This window comes from Haliotis rufescens, unplaced genomic scaffold (genome assembly GCF_023055435.1).
Source record: "Haliotis rufescens isolate VD_foot unplaced genomic scaffold, xgHalRufe1.0.p SCAF_36, whole genome shotgun sequence".
In the NCBI taxonomy this organism is placed as follows: Eukaryota; Metazoa; Mollusca; class Gastropoda; order Lepetellida; family Haliotidae; genus Haliotis; species Haliotis rufescens.
In genome coordinates, this window is record NW_025964068.1 from 4014582 (window position 1) to 4032096 (window position 17515).

General features: G+C 43.2%; 2 protein-coding genes across 3 annotated transcripts; one reads left to right on the forward strand and one right to left on the reverse strand.

Moving 5' to 3' along the window:
• The first annotated feature begins 1620 nt into the window (after positions 1 to 1620).
• On the forward strand, positions 1621 to 11368 carry LOC124147698. 2 transcript variants are annotated; one of them, XM_046518438.2, is made up of 6 exons: positions 1626 to 1775; positions 2324 to 2397; positions 6885 to 7015; positions 8431 to 8574; positions 9314 to 9354; positions 11251 to 11368. In XM_046518438.2, the coding sequence occupies exons 1-6, from the start codon at positions 1665 to 1667 to the stop codon at positions 11281 to 11283; spliced, it is 534 nt and encodes a 177-aa protein (XP_046374394.2). In that variant the 5' UTR covers positions 1626 to 1664; the 3' UTR covers positions 11284 to 11368. The 2 variants fall into 2 exon arrangements, with proteins under 2 accessions (XP_048237142.1, XP_046374394.2); XM_048381185.1 differs by lacking the exon at positions 9314 to 9354 and having other exon boundaries at positions 1621 to 1775.
• Positions 11369 to 15213: 3845 nt separating this feature from the next.
• On the reverse strand, positions 15214 to 16808 carry LOC124147699 (collagen alpha-2(I) chain-like). The gene is made up of 3 exons (XM_046518439.1): positions 16703 to 16808; positions 15708 to 16561; positions 15214 to 15280 (listed from the first exon to the last, which is right to left on the reverse strand). The coding sequence occupies exons 1-3, from the start codon at positions 16761 to 16763 to the stop codon at positions 15272 to 15274; spliced, it is 924 nt and encodes a 307-aa protein (XP_046374395.1). The 5' UTR covers positions 16764 to 16808; the 3' UTR covers positions 15214 to 15271.
• Between the last annotated feature and the right edge of the window lie 707 nt (positions 16809 to 17515).

Consider the following 17515-nt stretch of genomic DNA (forward strand, 5'->3'; position numbering starts at 1 on the left):
TGTCAAGGTTCACTGTCGTAATTGGGCATTGTCCAATAGCACATTTACCAGAGAGCAGGGAATCAAGAAAACCCAAACGTATTACCATCATACTCGGAAGGACCATTGGATTCCACCCCATGACAAGTGTTCCTCCGGATACTCCTATACTGCAGGGATTTCGCCATATTCGAATTTCATTAAATTTCAGAGATGACTATTTTGATGCGCGTAATCGCTTGTATGATACAAATAATTACTTTTGATGAGGTCAAGGACAAGGGCCTGAGGTGGTCTGACCGGACCGAGGTCGCAGGACAAGGGGTCGGGTCAGAGGTTATTCATCAAGAGTATGAAACCTTAAATCGTCCTCTCTTTCATAGCGGTAACTTACAAATGTAGCTGCGAAACGTTGGAACAAGACGCCGTCTTGTTTCCTAGCAGACGAGTTAATATTTATCACGTGACAGGTCAATACTCATCATGTGACGAGTAAATATTGAAGGTCAGTGTCAGTCACATGAATTTGGGGCTCTCCATTTAAATCTATTGTTTCGTCACGTGGTAAGGATTAACCAATGGAATTGCAAGATTCTAAATGGAGGTTTAACAACAGGAAGTGCTATTCAAACGCCGTGATATTTAAATAAAAACAATCATGATAAACCGGCCAAGAGGGCCATATATATCCATCTGTTAGCGTTGTTGTACGACCTTTGTTTATCAATGAGGGCCTAATTACTGAACTGTTTTTAAAGTATATACATGTCAAACATATTCATATTAACTACGTCGAGTATTTAATGATGAAACATACAGGAATTACTTACGCCGCTTTTAAAATGCTAGCTTACGGAGAGAGCATGCCGCCGTGTAGCATGAATACCCCGCTCAGACACACTATACCGATTCCGAGGCGACCAGTCCTTGTTTCTCTCCTTACTGCGAAGCGCCAGGCAGGGTAACAACAAGCATCATTTTGAACGCCTTTCGGTAAGTCTCGGCTACAGGCTTGAACCACCGACCTTCCGCTCAAAGGGCAGACGCTCTACCCACTAGACCACTAGGCGAGTGAACATGGGAACATGTTGCATAGTCCCTCATTAAGGTCACGAAGGCGTCTTTCAGACATATAATATGAAAGTATGAAAGGTCGAAGAAGTGAAACTTTCCTTTCTTTTGTGTATTTTCTGAACACACTCGATGCGATGACATGTTGTACACAATAGAGAGCATGCTGCACGTCTTGTGACCAGCACCATCTATTACTAGATTGATCTAAACCTCACAACGAGTTAAACATGAGTGAAATGACCCCAACTTGCCAATACAATTAAAAGTAAGCCCAGCGTATTAGATCTTATTAGTGTGTGCAACTCTAAAACCCATCACGACGATCCCCTCTCGTGGACTACAATCATGTAGGTGGTTTCGAAATGCATATCTATATACCTGCGTGACAGCGTTATAGCGAGGAGGCACCGTAAACTACCGAAAACTATTTCATAGGATCTTGGTAAACAAAACGCGTATTTAACAACGTATGGTGCTTCAACGATCGTTTGTGGGTGCGATGAGATAAGTATTCCTAAGCTGTTGTATTGCCAAACATGATTGTATTCAGGAGGTCGCGGAGTGGACGTTCCCAGGTGCGTTGATGTTGAGACAGGGTGGAGTAGACGTGGATGAGTGTAATGAAATATTTATTTACGTTATCCCCACCAGAAGATGGACTCACCCAAGCGGGTACAGACAGTCTTTCACTGACTGGTCTGAAACAGGGCAATCAGACATTGGTGAGTCGACATTCAATCTTCCTACTTCTTTTCATCAGTAGCTATTCTTCTGCAACCAAACAAGGGAACGGCAGTGATCGTGTTCTTCTCTATCAAAATTATTTTTTAAACACGTAACTCAAATCTATTCTTTTTTATAGGTTTAAACAAAACTGTATTTGCGTCTAACCAGACAAGTATCCTAATTTGAATTCTTAAACTTTTCATATGTTTAATATCAAACTTAAAACAGATTTCAGATTAATGATTTTTCAGTCCATATTAGAGTCGTACATCCGAAGGGATATTGACAAGTGACTTTCTTTGTGGGCCATTAATACAGTAAAAGTCAACTCGACAAACGCCTGTGTGTACTGTTAGAAGACATTCAAATCTTTACAAGAATACAGTCCATATTTTGATAACCATTACCAATTAACAGTTATCAGTAAATTCACATGATCGCAATTACGCTGGTCTTGTGTAGACATGTTAAATTTGAAAATTGTTTAGTTAGAACTGTTTTAGTGAACTGTATATTATTAACAACTTATACATTATTCTGATAGATGATGTTGAGAACAGCAGTGATTTTGTCTCTCGTCGCAGTGACGGGGGCGTTTCTGTACGACTCCAGCGGAAGGTAAGTACATTCGCGTACATCTTATTCCTTATTTCGTGAGCGTGTTCTTTATGATCAGATAGAATATGAATCTAACATAATTGCATCATCATATTTACAAATACACGTATTCATGCTCATTCTGGTTAATTGGCTTTCAAATAAAGTGTCTTAGAATAACGGACAAGCTGTTTTTCACAAGGCAGAGCGTAGCTACACAAACACTAGACAGAGCGTAGCTACACAAACACAAGGAAGAGCGTAGCTACACAAACACTATGCAGAGCGTAGCTACACAAACACTAGGGTGAGCGTAGCTACACAAACACAAGGCAGAGCGTAGCTACACAAACACTAGACAGAGCGTAGCTACACAAACACAAGGAAGAGCGTAGATACACAAACACTAGGCAGAGCGTAGCTACACAAACACTAGGGTGAGCGTAGCTACACAAACACAAAGCAGAGCGTAGCTACACACACACAAGGCAGAGCGTAGCTACACAAACACTAGGCGGAGCGTAGCTACACAAACACAAGGCAGAGCGTAGCTACACAAAAACACAAGGCAGAGCGTAGCTACACAAACACAAGGAAGAGCGGAGCTACACAAACACTAAGCAGAGCGTAGCTACACAAACACAAGGCAGAGCGTAGCTACACAAACACAAGGAAGGGCGTAGCTACACAAACACAAGGCAGAGCGTAGCTACACAAACACAAGGCAGAGCGTAGCTACACAAAAACTAAGCAGAGCGTAGCTACACAAACACAAGGCAGAGCGTAGCTACACAAACACAAGGCAGAGCGTAGCTACACAAACACTTAGCAGAGCGTAGCTACACAAACACTAAGCAGAGCGTAGCTTCCCAAACACTAAGCAGAGCGTAGCTACACAAACACAAGGCAGAGCGTAGCTACACAAACACAAGGAAGAGCGGAGCTACAAAAACACTAAGCAGAGCGTAGCTACACAAACACAAGGCAGAGCGTAGCTACACAAACACAAGGCAGAGCGTAGCTACACAAACACTAAGCAGAGCGTAGCTACACAAACACAAGGCAGAGCGTAGCTACACAAACACAAGGCAGAGCGTAGCTACACAAACACTAAGCAGAGCGTAGCTACACAAACACAAGGCAGAGCGTAGCTACACAAACACAAGGCAGAGCGTAACTACACAAACACTAAGCAGAGCGTAGCTATACAAACACAAGGCAGAGCGTAGCTACACAAACACTAGGCAGAGCGTAGCTACACAACACTAAGCAGAGCGTAGCTACACAAACACAAAGCAGAGCGTAGCTACACAAACACAAGGCAGAGCGTAGCTACACAAACACAAGGAAGAGCGGAGCTACAAAAACACTAAGCAGAGCGTAGCTACACAAACACAAGGCAGAGCGTAGCTACACAAACACAAGGCAGAGCGTAGCTACACAAACACAAGGCAGAGCGTAGCTACACAAACACAAGGCAGAGCGTAGCTACACAAACACTAAGCAGAGCGTAGCTACACAAACACAAGGCAGAGCGTAGCTACACAAACACAAGGCAGAGCGTAGCTACACAAACACTAAGCAGAGCGTAGCTACACAAACACAATGCAGAGCGTAGCTACACAAACACAATGCAGAGCGCAGCTACACAAACACAAGGCAGAGCGTAGCTACACAAACGCTAAGCAGAGCGTAGCTACACAAACACAAGGCAGAGCGTAGCTACACAAACACAAGGCAGAGCGTAGCTACACAAACACAAGGCAGAGCGTAGCTACACAAACACTAAGCAGAGCGTAGCTACACAAACACAAGGCAGAGCGTAGCTACACAAACACAAGGAAGAGCGGAGCTACACAAACACTAAGCAGAGCGTAGCTACACAAACACAAGGCAGAGCGTAGCTACACAAACACAAGGCAGAGCGTAGCTACACAAACACTAAGCAGAGCGTAGCTACACAAACACAAGGCAGAGCGTAGCTACACAAACACAAGGCAGAGCGTAGCTACACAAACACTAAGCAGAGCGTAGCTATACAAACACAAGGCAGAGCGTAGCTACACAAACACTAGGGTGAGCGTAGCTACACAACACTTAGCAGAGCGTAGCTACACAAACACAAAGCAGAGCGTAGATACACAAACACAAGGCAGAGCGTAGCTACACAAACACAAGGAAGAGCGGAGCTACAAAAACACTAAGCAGAGCGTAGCTACACAAACACAAGGCAGAGCGTAGCTACACAAACACAAGGCAGAGCGTAGCTACACAAACACTAAGCAGAGCGTAGCTACACAAACACAAGGCAGAGCGTAGCTACACAAACACAAGGAAGAGCGGAGCTACAAAAACACTAAGCAGAGCGTAGCTACACAAACACAAGGCAGAGCGTAGCTACACAAACACAAGGCAGAGCGTAGCTACACAAACACTAAGCAGAGCGTAGCTACACAAACACTAAGCAGAGCGTAGCTACACAAACACAAGGCAGAGCGTAGCTACACAAACACAAGGCAGAGCGTAGCTACACAAACACTAAGCAGAGCGTAGCTACACAAACACAAGGCAGAGCGTAGCTACACAAACACTAAGCAGAGCGTAGCTACACAAACACAAGGCAGAGCGTAGCTACACAAACACTAAGCAGAGCGTAGCTATACAAACACAAGGCAGAGCGTAGCTACACAAACACTAGGCAGAGCGTAGCTACACAACACTAAGCAGAGCGTAGCTACACAAACACAAAGCAGAGCGTAGCTACACAAACACAAGGAAGAGCGTAGCTACACAAACACTAAGCAGAGCGTAGCTATACAAACACAAGGCAGAGCGCAGCTACACAAACACAAGGAAGAGCGTAGCTACACAAACACAAAGAAGAGCGTAGCTACACAAACACTAAGCAGAGCGTAGCTACACAAACACAATGCAGAGCGTAGCTACACAAACACAATGCAGAGCGCAGCTACACAAACACAAGGCAGAGCGTAGCTACACAAACGCTAAGCAGAGCGTAGCTACACAAACACAAGGCAGAGCGTAGCTACACAAACACAAGGCAGAGCGTAGCTACACAAACACAAGGCAGAGCGTAGCTACACAAACACTAAGCAGAGCGTAGCTACACAAACACAAGGCAGAGCGTAGCTACACAAACACAAGGCAGAGCAAGAGTTCCAGCTTTAGTAACGATAAAGTCTCACAAGTGACAAGAGTGTCAGCTTTAGCAACGATAAAGTCTCACAAGTGACAAGAGTGTCAGCTATAGCAACGATAAAGTCTCACAAGTGACAAGAGCGTCAGCTTTAGTAACGATAAAGTCTCACAAGTGACAAGAGGGTCAGCTTTAGTAACGATAAAGTCTCACAAGTGACAAGAGTGTCAGCTATAGTAACGATAAAGTCTCACAAGTGACAAGAGTGTCAGCTATAGTAACGATAAAGTCTCACAAGTGACAAGAGGGTCAGCTTTAGTAACGATAAAGTCTCACAAGTGACAAGAGTGTCAGCTTTAGTAACGATAAAGTCTCACAAGTGACAAGAGTGTCAGCTATAGTAACGATAAAGTCTCACAAGTGACAAGAGTGTCAGCTTTAGTAACGATAAAGTCTCACAAGTGACAAGAGTGTCAGCTTTAGTAACGATAAAGTCTCACAAGTGACAAGAGTGTCAGCTTTAGTAACGATAAAGTCTCACAAGTGACAAGAGTGTCAGCTTTAGTAACGATAAAGTCTCACAAGTGACAAGAGTGTCAGCTTTAGTAACGATAAAGTCTCACAAGTGACAAGAGTGTCAGCTTTAGCAACGATAAAGTCTCACAAGTGACAAGAGTGTCAGCTTTAGTAACGATAAAGTCTCACAAGTGACAAGAGTGTCAGCTTTAGCAACGATAAAGTCTCACAAGTGACAAGAGTGTCAGCTTTAGCAACGATAAAGTCTCACAAGTGACAAGAGTGTCAGCTTTAGTAACGATAAAGTTTCACAAGTGACAAGAGTGTCAGCTTTAGCAACGATAAAGTCTCACAAGTGACAAGAGTGTCAGCTATAGTAACGATAAAGTCTCACAAGTGACAAGAGGGTCAGCTTTAGTAACGATAAAGTAAATGTTCAAAGACTATTTGTGTTATGGAGGACATTAAATATAACTGTAATTAGTTAATTCTGTCTTCACACAACCACAAAAACTGAGAAACTTAATCAAAAAGACATAGACACATATAATAAAAAATGTTCTTGTTGAAATACAAATTCAACTTGAACCCATAGTGGAACTACTTATATTAATATGACCATCACGTGGCTCAACGCACAAACCTGTACGCAGGGTTCTCTCAACATCACAGTACGTGTTTCCTCGCAATTTTTGAAACATGTTTTGAACATCGGTCGTGATGATAGACATGCACGATCCTTGTGCGGCGGGATCTGGCGGTACACGGACCATGGTGAAAGGATAGGAAATCACTACTCAGCACCATGTGTGTCAAATATTCGTCTGGCTTTCAGTTTCTGTTGCAACCCACCAAAGTCATTGGAAGAGAAGATCGATAGAATCCTTGACTTCAACGACAATGATGGCGACGGAATCATGACCCCCCAGGACCAAGACCGTGATCTCATCCTGTACGACATCAACGGTAGGCATTCGTAACCAACTCGTGTTATTCCGGGACAAGCCGAATAGCGACTCGTGCCTCTCTCGTGGCCATTTATGCGACTGCGTTCCGTCCAAGCGTAAAGGGGCATAGCTAAAATTATTGTCAACCCGTTGCTAATGATTCACGTGTATTTACCCCCCCCCAATATATATATATTTCCAGAAGCTGTTTAAAACACATCGGGACCTACGGTATTTTACAGTATGATTGAACGCATTTAACTGTATCTTAGGGAAAATTTTAAATGCAAGACATATGTAAAATCATAAATTATTTGTACGATGCCGTTGCGCTCAGAAACTGCAGGATGAAGCATCCAACAAGTTAATGGCTCGCCATTTATCGTTTACATTCGAAACAAGGCGATTGACAAGGCGTTTTCTATGCATACAAATCAGATTATGCTTATCTGAATGCTTCACTCTCACGTACCGAAGAAGCATCGATGCTGATTGGCTGATGAGAGTGCCGAGCCGACTCGTGAAGGTTCGGTTTACAATTGGTCTTCAGCAATGCAAGAGGCGACTAACGGGAGCGGGTGGTCAGGCTCGCTGACTTGGTTGATGCTTGTCATAATATTCCAATTACGTGGATTGAGGCTCATATCAATCTCTGGATTTTCTGGTCCAGACTCGATTATTGACAGAACGACGTTATATAGCAGGAATATAACAGAAGCGTTAACCAACCAACCAAACAAATAAACAAAGAAATCAAGCCGAGTGGTATTGTGTCCGAGTAAACATTCTGACTGTATCAAATAACAATGGAGTTGTGTTATGTTGTGGTTAAGTTACAGCAGTGTCACGTATATGAGTCGGGTTTAGCGCCGTTTTGAGCAACATTTTAGTTATCTCGTCAGGTGGCACCTTACTTTGAGACACTGGTCAATCACGTTTGATAATTATTTAAACCATGACTTCTTTGTTTAAACGGGAATTGACTACTTAATGTGTTGAATAAACTTGGCAATGACGAAAATGCTATTTTCTATCAGTGACTTTGATGATAATGTAACCTTATGAAATGCATGAGTCACCAGCGCCATCCAACCTCTGGACTCTATACCGCAGGCTACCCTATGTTTTCGCCTTCCGACATGACCTTGGTACCTACATCAGATAAATAGATAATCTGTCTTTGAATGGGGGCGTTTAAATTATGTTTTGCTCAGTATGTTATTTTATACATTGAACGTACATTTGGCAGCCGTTTTGGTTAATGAAACAGAGAAAAATAATCTTTGCTTAATCATGGCCATGTGAGCTCATACTGGACCCGTCAACATGGGCGAGTAATATTTACGTTGATGATCTGCTGAGCTGTACCAATATGAAGGATATAAAACTGTATATAGTCACGAGTAACGTCATTCCCCGGATGATTGATTTCAGACGACTGCAGCGTGTCACGGTTTGAGTGGGCAGCTGTGTGGTCATGTCGTTATGGAGACACGCCAGACAAGGCAGTCGAGATTTTCAACATGATATCACAGGGTGAACCATCCATCAGCTTCAAGACAATGAGAGCGACCGCACGTAAGGATTGGATTAGTCAAATGTATCGTATATTTCTTGTTTACGTCGAAATGAAGCCTCATACTCCCCTCGCGATAATGAGAGTTTTCATGGACTCAAAGTTTACCTCAATTTAGACACTGACATGTGAGTCGATGTATAGTCAAACACGAACCGTTACAAGATACCTTCCTCATATTTGAAATATGATAATTAGCTAAACGTGACACTTACCTCACAGTTTATTCGAAATTCTCGGCATTCGACACATCCATCTCATCGGGAACAGCTAGGTATGAATTAAGGGAGGAACCGGTCAGAACCGGACATTCGGTCAAACACAAATTCGTCATGACGGTTTGACTGTATTCGTTGCCTATCTGTGACGTCATCGGTCTTAATCAGAAATGAGCTTCATCTGATATAAAATAATTATCCAAATCTTGTCGTCTTAAAATAAACCAATACACCATCTTGACCAAAGAAATAAATAGAAGGCGGCTCGAATAACTTCTAATTTGAACCCCACCCGACGGAGCACAATCTCATATATTCATAAAAAAACACCGCTAGAAATGTCCAGAACAAGTCATTGCACAAATCGGTTTCAAAAGAGATTTTATTTTCAATTATCGTCCATCGTCCCATACTACACCGGGAAAGCAAAGCGTTGCCTTTGAAATGAACATCTGTTTCTGCAATAATCTACCACAACTGAGGCACGCTGTCTTCAGAAAGAAGGCTTTTTTTTATTTTTCAGAGAATACTACAAGAGCTGATTTCGAAACGCGCGTTAGAGCGGTGAGTACATGTGTTTGGAGGGGATTGCCTAAACGTCGGGCCGGGCCGGGCCAAGACGGGCCAAAGTTGTATTGGCTAATTACTCCATTATCGGCGACCATATTTACATATTATTGATGCAACATACACACATGACATTACTGAACAATCACCAACCAAAAACGTGCACCATAATTATGTGATTCGGAGTAAATCGCTTGAAAACCAGAAAGTGGGGCTGTGTGTAAGCGTTTCTGATCTAGGTAACATGTAAAAGAGCAATCGTTAAACGAAATAGGATTTGAAACGTATCAAATATTTCTAGATATCGTGATACTAATTTCAATTTGTCGGCATAGCGTTTACATTTATAGGATATACCATGAATACTAATGTCACTGTTTATCGTATTTAAAGCAGACACGTTGGTTAAAGTAGACCTCTTATCTCCATACTCTCAACAGTCTCACAAATGTTGGGTCCGACTCATCTTTCCGAGGCAAGTGAGTTAACTGACTATAAAAGTCCAGTTTCCACCCTTGCCGAACGAGGCTGGTATTATAGAGTTACATTTTGGCTGGACTAACGAGACTATGCATAGTCCAATCAAAATCGCGCACCGAAATCGAAATCCGGTTCGTAAAGTGTCATGCAGATTTCGGTCGACTGCAGGATTTGCAATGCATGTGCATCGCTAACTCGTTGTCAACAGAGATTGTCTCAATCTTTTCATGCCCATAATCAAGGTGCTCACGTGATTTGATGCACTTCGCGATGTAAGACTCGTTTTATCACAATATAGATCTTGATTATCAATCAGATCGTCTTGACTGGGCGCCACCATTTTGTTTGAAGCAAATGAAAGTAATACGAGAGGTTGAATCTGATTGGTCAATAGGAGAGGCATAGAAAGGACATAACTCGTAATAGCCACTGTTGGCGCTACGATCGAGCCCAGGAATTCCAGCCTAGTTGGGCAAGGGTGGAAACTGGACTTTTAAAGTCAGTTAACTCTCTTGCCTCGGGAAGATGGGTCCGACTTGGCCCGGACTGTCAAAATCACACAGATGTATCAACAAATGTGTTTACATCTATAGATTAGTATTATATCTACCTATATACCAGTTTACAGTGTCTCAGATCGCGGTAATTAAAGACAGTTAGGTGCTCAAAGTGAAGCCCGTTTCCCTCCCACCTGTCACGTGTCAGTACCGTTATTCCGTTCGACTTATTCAATGAAAAAACATGGTTACTTCTTATATTGAAGCTTATCTCAATGAAGTTGTTCTGGAACTATGATGTTAACCCCCCCCCCCCCCCCCCCCACACACACACACACACCACATACACACACACAGTAACATAGGAAACTGATCAGGCTGTGTGACGTGCGTGCCATGGTTTGATGGTTGTTCATGCTTACAGTCACTGGTGGATTGTCTGGTCCAGGGTACAACTCTCTTATGCTGCATGCTTCCAGTCGGTTCACTTTTCTGATGCTCCGAGTCTTTGATAGACATTGTTTGGAGACATTAGTCAGTGTGTCCACGTTAACGTTAAACAACCCCTTTACGTGGGCGTGACGGTATCCAAACGTAAGGGACGGAATGGCCACTGTTTAACGTAAGTGTTTGTTTTCGGCTTCGAGCACCCACGTAGATACAGTGTGTGAGGCCAGTGTGCAGTGTCATCTGCGGGGAACTGGTAATTCTGTCTCCTTAGACGCTTCAATACGCTGTTCTGAGAATCCTACAATCTTCGGTTCGATTCCTGGTTTGTCAGCACCAAATCCATGCTCGTGGATTTCACCATAGTGGTAAACGTCTAAGATCTGCATATAACTGGAATGCGAATGGAATGGAAAGCGAATTAAAACCACACTGACGCACTCATTCATATGTGTCTCATGTTTTTCAGTTCTACTCTGATCCAGCCACACCCAGGCGATGACCCACCAGTCACTCAAGACATTAACCGCCTATGCAGACGTGTGTACCTTTGTAAACAAGAGCAAACAAACACCTTTCATACGTTATCGTTCTTTGTCCTTGGCTTATCAGTGAGGTAATAATTACGTCGCATGAGACATTTTCCAGCTGTATGTCGAGGAAGACTTTCAGTTATCAGGACGATGCGATTTATATCAGGGACGACCAAAGGACCAAGGTTTTGGAAAACAGTCAACCTTATGACGTTGTGGTATATTGTGGTTAAAAATGACATCGTCAGTGTCTTTACGGACTCTTTGACCTTGACGTTTAGTTATTTAGAGTGAGTGGGTGGTGTTTAATGTCGCGATTATGTAGCGACGTGCATGCACGCGTGTGTGTGGCTGCTTGTACTAGTCCGGACTAATGCCGATCTTAAAGAGCTAGCCCACTGAGATACCATGCCGCAATTTAACATGAGTACCCCACTTAACCCCTGAATGTCGAGCTCCAGGCTGGGTAACGTCTTTTAACGACTTTTGCTATGACGCGGCCGGGAATCGAACCCCCGACCTTCCGCTCTCCGGGCAGACACTCTACCCCTAGACCACGGATGCGGCCCAACTGTGATTCGAATCCACGATCATCGGATTCTGGATCGTCTCAGGCAATTCTGGCGTGTTAGACGACTGCGTCACTCATGCCCTAAGTGTAATGCAGGACATTTCCAGTGTTTGTTTGTTGTTAAACGTCGCACTCTGCCATATTCAAGCTATATAACGGCGGTCTGTAACTAATCGAGTCTGGACCAGACAATCCAGTGATTGATATAATAAGAATCGATTCACGCAATTGTGATACGATGACATGCATCAACCAGGTCATCTAGCCTGACCACCCGATCCTGTTTGTCGCCTCTATGACAAGCACAGTCGCCTCTTACCACAAAGCATGGGTTGCTCAATCAATGAATCAATATTCTATTCTTAAAAAAACATTCACACCCACGGCGGTACAACAGAAAAAGTTTTTAAACACTATAATAATTTGTATTTAACAAGATGTCGGTTATACTGTTCAAATATTTGGCGACATTTAAACAAAATATTTTTGAAAATTTGTATGAACATTTAAACAGAAAACCATACAAGAACAACCCAGTATACAGCTTGAGAACACATATACACTCACCGTCAAAGGTACGTATCTAGTATACGTATGAATTGTACATTTTATGTTACATGTCTGCTACTTAACAATTTTTTTCTGTATATTTTGATATAAGGAGCTACGTATATTTATTTGAGATAAATTTGGATCTTGATTCACGGAAAGCTTCTTATTCACATTTAAACAGGTAGTGGAATTCAACAGCTGTAGCTGCAGCATACGCAGTTTACATGTTCTTAATTCTCTGTCAATACCAAGCAAACGGCCAACTTCGACAGGTCGATTATGGTTACATGTTCTGTATTTCAGAATAGGATGCTATATGTGTTTAGATAGGAGAAGAAAGTTTTCAAATGACGTGATATCATTTAATTATTTATAATCTTACCCCTGTGAACTTCTCTCGACGTCTGATCCCCAATCTTCACAGGACATTTTAGTCTGTTCTATATGGCCAGTTAGCCACTCGCTTTTCCAAGATCACAAGCTAGTTTAAGGAATTTTTAATGAATCTTTTCATTATGTTCACAGTTTCGTATGCCAGAATTTCACAGCTATATAATAATATTGGCAATATCATTACATCTATAGCCTTGAGGATACAGTCCAAAGGAATATTATAATTTCTACATTTTTGAGACTTCAAGACAGATCATGGCTAAAGACGCACTCTCTGATAATCATTTTATTGTTGACTTGAAACTTATGTTTCTACTGAATATAACACCGTACGTATAACTGTCTACGGTATCAATTTCCGTATTCTCCAAATAAAAAGATAACATACTGTTTTTCGACGTCCCGCTTCGAAATGTTTTTTTTCCAGGTTTACGTCTAATTGCCAAGTGAACACACAACGCCCTTTCGAAAGTATTCAAAATTAACAAATGTTATATTTGGAATAATACTTTCTGAGTAAAGTACATATTATCGTACTTTTTTGTCTGGAGTCCCGTCCGGGATTCGAACTCACACTGCAAATGTGAGGCACCTAATATTGCCAAATATTGCAACAACTTTTAAAAGAATCTAATGTATTCTGGAGTTCAGTTGCAGAATCAGCAAAGAGGAGAGTGTCCGACCGCCCCGCCGAGTTTATAGTGCCAGCCCACTGAGATACCGCAGTTTAAAATGAATACCCCACTCAGACACAGTATACTGACTCCGAGCCGACCTGAGCAAGGCAGGGTAACAACAAGTACGTTCTCTTAGCGTCTGTTGATATGGCGCGGTAAAGAGAATACTCAAATTGAAAGAAATTTAGACTCTGTCTGTTTGTATGCCCTTATTGGCTGCAATACACTTTGCCTACAGTACTATCAAAACAACTTCAGGTTTCAGTGATTATGGCTGCCACGTCTTCATCACTACACAAGTATACATAGCCCACAACCCATGACCATCCGGGGTAGAATAGGCCTTTAGCAACCCATGCTTGCCGTAAATGGCGACTCTAATTGTCGTAAGAGGCGACTTACGGGATCGGGTGGTCGGGTGGTCATCGTATCCCATTTACGTACATTGTAGATCGATGCTCATGATATCAGTGACTAGATTGTCTGGTCGAGACTCGATTATTTACATACCGCAGCCATATAGCTGGAATAATGCGGATTTAAACAAACAAACAAACACAATTTATACCCGTGCTCGTTTAATGCTCACAAATACCATGAAGGGTGCTGCAACAGCATATTACACGTGCACCATCTCGTGGGGAGACCGCCTCCGTGGTCTAGTGGTAGAGCGCCCGCCCGGAGAGCGGAAGGTCGGGAGTTCTATCTCCGGCCGCGTCTTACCAAAAGACGTTAAAAGATGGTACTTGTTGTTACCCAGTCTGGCGCTCGGCACTAAGGGGCTAAAACAAGGACTGGTCGGCTCGGAGTCAGTATACTGTGTCTGAGTGGGGTATTCATGTTAAACTGCGGCACACTGAGTTAGTACTATAAATCGGCATCAGTCCGGACTAGTACAAGCAGCCACACACACACACACACACACACACACACACACACACACACACACACACACACACACACACACATTGCAGGTTCAATTCACGTGATGGAATTCTTTGTTGATAAATATTGATTTTTTAACCAGTCAAAAATCAACATAAGATGCGAATCAATTGATATTGTTGATAAGTAAAACCTCTAACCTCAAATTACTTTAAGGAAAAACCTCCCTATGATTATTCAACTTTCAACTTGATTGTGTACCGCCTTCGTGAGAGCGGAAGGTCAGGGGTTCAATTCCCGGCCGCGTCCTACCAAAACACGTTCTTGGCTTGACGTAACTTGTTGTTACCCTGCCTGGCGCTCGGCATTAAGGGAATAACACAAGGACTGGTCGGCTCAGAGTCAGTATACTGTGTCTGAGTGCGGTATTCATGTTGAACTGCGGCATAGTATCTCACTGGATAGCACTATACAATCGTTCATTAGTCCGGACTAGTACAAGCAACCCTACACATACACGCGTGCATGCACGTCACTATATAAGTGTTAATAATATTGGGCGCGACGTTAAACCCCATTTCATCAGACAACCTGATCACCTTGATTGAGTGCAAGTTCATGGTGAAATGTGAAAACCCTGTATAGAACAATGGGATGACGCCATCGGAGTTTATTAAAATGTATGCAGACAAACCTGGTGTATTTTAAAATGCAATAAAAGCGCTAAAGCGCTCGGTTCCAATTTAAAAGAGGAGGGATCTCAAAACCCCTTCGGTTTATCTGCTAAATAAAACATATACAACATTGAGATTCGTAGTTTCTTTGATTTATTCAAAACACACAGACAAACAGGCTCATGATGGAGTGGAGAACCCAGCGCTATCCAGCCTGCAAAGAGAAGCACATCACCATATAGTTCCCTGAATAGGTCAAGTTTAAGATGATTAAACAATTGGTAATTTGCGTAATGAGTTATTTCAAGCCAACTCAAAAGAAACATTAGGGTTTCTCGATATTGAAAAGAGTGTGTTAAATGACTTTTGAAAAAAGTGCAGGTTACTGTGTTGCAATACCACCGTGAACAATTGGCAGTTATGTCTGGGGGAGTCAAACGGAGTACTCACTGGCTTTACCAGTTGGTGGAAACCCGAGAGCACGGGCATGGTGTTTACAAACCATAGATAACAATCCGAGTTAATTTGGGATATTGACCAACATTGGAAAGGCACGCGACTCTGATACATCTACAGTACGGCGATTTGAACGTGTGTGGATTACATTCAAAAGGGTGTGTAGTAAATTATTTAAGACATACCAGGACAGTCAAACAGAAGTTCCTTAGCCAGTTGTCTACGCCGATTCCGCCGATGAGGGACATACAGAAGGGATTCAGTTCCGCTCCTTCAGTACCAGTTACTCCCGTCTCGCCTGTACTGCCCATCACGGTATTAGAGACCCCTTGTGGGCCAGTGAAACCTGCAACTCCGGTCCCCCCAGTATCCCCAACAGCGCCAGTATCCCCCATGTTTCCGACTTCACCATTACCTCCAATATCACCTGTATTCCCAACACTACCCGTGACCCCCGGGGCTCCATTGCCTCCAGCCATGCCCGTGGCTCCAGTAATGCCAGTGTCTCCAGTGTTTCCGGTGTATCCGGTGTACCCTTGTACCCCTGTTGTCCCGGTGCCTCCAGTATTGCCTGTGGAGCCAGTAATACCAGTACTTCCAGTGTTTCCAGTATAGCCTGTAAAGCCATCCTTGCCCTGTACCCCCAAAAGCCCGCTTGTTCCTTCCTGGCCCATCGCGCCAGCACCGCCAGTGTTCCCGGTGTCTCCCGTATATCCTGTGTATCCCGTAGAGCCGGTGTCGCCCGTGTAACCCATGTATCCGACAGGGCCATGTGCTCCAGTGTTCCCCTGTGGTCCAGTATCTCCTGTTACCCCTCCGGTCCCCTCAACTCCTCTAGCTCCCGAAATGCCTTGTGTGCCTGTCGACCCTTTTGGACCCGTTGACCCTGTAAACCCAGTGAAGCCCTTGGGCCCTTGTTCACCTGTTGGGCCCATGTCCCCCGTCGGACCGGTCACCCCCTGCGTCCCTGTAATGCCCTTAACGCCAATGGTGCCGGTTGCTCCTCTAGGTCCTGTTGGACCTGTCCGACCAGTAGGACCTGCCAAACGAAACACAAATTTCACAAATATTCACACACTGCAAAAAAATACAAACAGTGGACGCACACACTAAAATAAAAATACGTATAGTAAGTGAATTGATGGAAAATACAATTGTTAAGTAAAATGACAAGAAATACCTTTCGAGTGACCAGCGGCCAGTGCAAGTACAGTGAGGAGACCGATGCTGCTTGTCCACATGTCTGAATGCCTAAGAGCCCGATCTGGGTACTGTGCTGAACAAAGCCAAATCACCACCCATATATACGATATGAGGTGTCCAATTTTATCAGGTATTGTCAGTTAAGTGATAACATCTGTGCATGTGACATCGTTCCTCCGCCTTCTTCTACAACAGCTGTTACAGCATCTCGGGGACAGGCAGTGGTCTGAGATCTGCCAGCTGACCAACATCAGACAAACATAATAAAACAAACGATGTTTGGACACCAGTAACACATACAGAATTAACAAATAGCGCAGTACATTCCAAAACATTCAATCTCGTTCCCAGTAATCCAATTCAAGAAAACACAATCCATATTCAGAAACATTCCGCGAAGGGAAAGTATAGACATTTTGGAATCAGAAGTCAGTTGTCTGATCAAAAGTTGAAATGATATTCCAATTAATGTTTTTTTCCAAACATTTTCTTCTAGTTACTTGCAGAGGTGTATTCAAAATAATTTTCGCCTCTCAACTGCTAGATTATTGGTTACATCCCTCACTTTTTATCGGGAAAAGTAAAGGTGATTCCTCACATGGCTACACATTGTAAAGACGCTTCGTGGAGTTAACCACAAAGGCGTAGATGGTATGCTTCTAAATGCACTCAACAGTATAAACATTATTATAGCTAAAATGGATAGAATTATCATTAAACCGCCCGCACGTTATCAGAAATGAGCGGGCCGCTGTGACTGTGATAGGGTAGAGAAGGTGACGTCACGTAT

Bases quoted from the DNA above. Each gene is read 5' to 3' on its own strand.
- LOC124147698 (XM_046518438.2), top strand. From the start codon at position 1,665: ATGAGTGTAATGAAATATTTATTTACGTTATCCCCACCAGAAGATGGA. The intron at 1,776-2,323 runs GTGAGTCGACAT...TTATTCTGATAG, and splicing joins AACAGGGCAATCAGACATTG to ATGATGTTGAGAACAGCAGT. The intron at 2,398-6,884 runs GTAAGTACATTC...TCTGGCTTTCAG, and splicing joins CTGTACGACTCCAGCGGAAG to TTTCTGTTGCAACCCACCAA.
- LOC124147699 (XM_046518439.1), bottom strand. From the start codon at position 16,763: ATGTGGACAAGCAGCATCGGTCTCCTCACTGTACTTGCACTGGCCGCT. The intron at 16,562-16,702 runs GTATTTCTTGTC...TTCGTTTGGCAG, and splicing joins GGCCGCTGGTCACTCGAAAG to GTCCTACTGGTCGGACAGGT.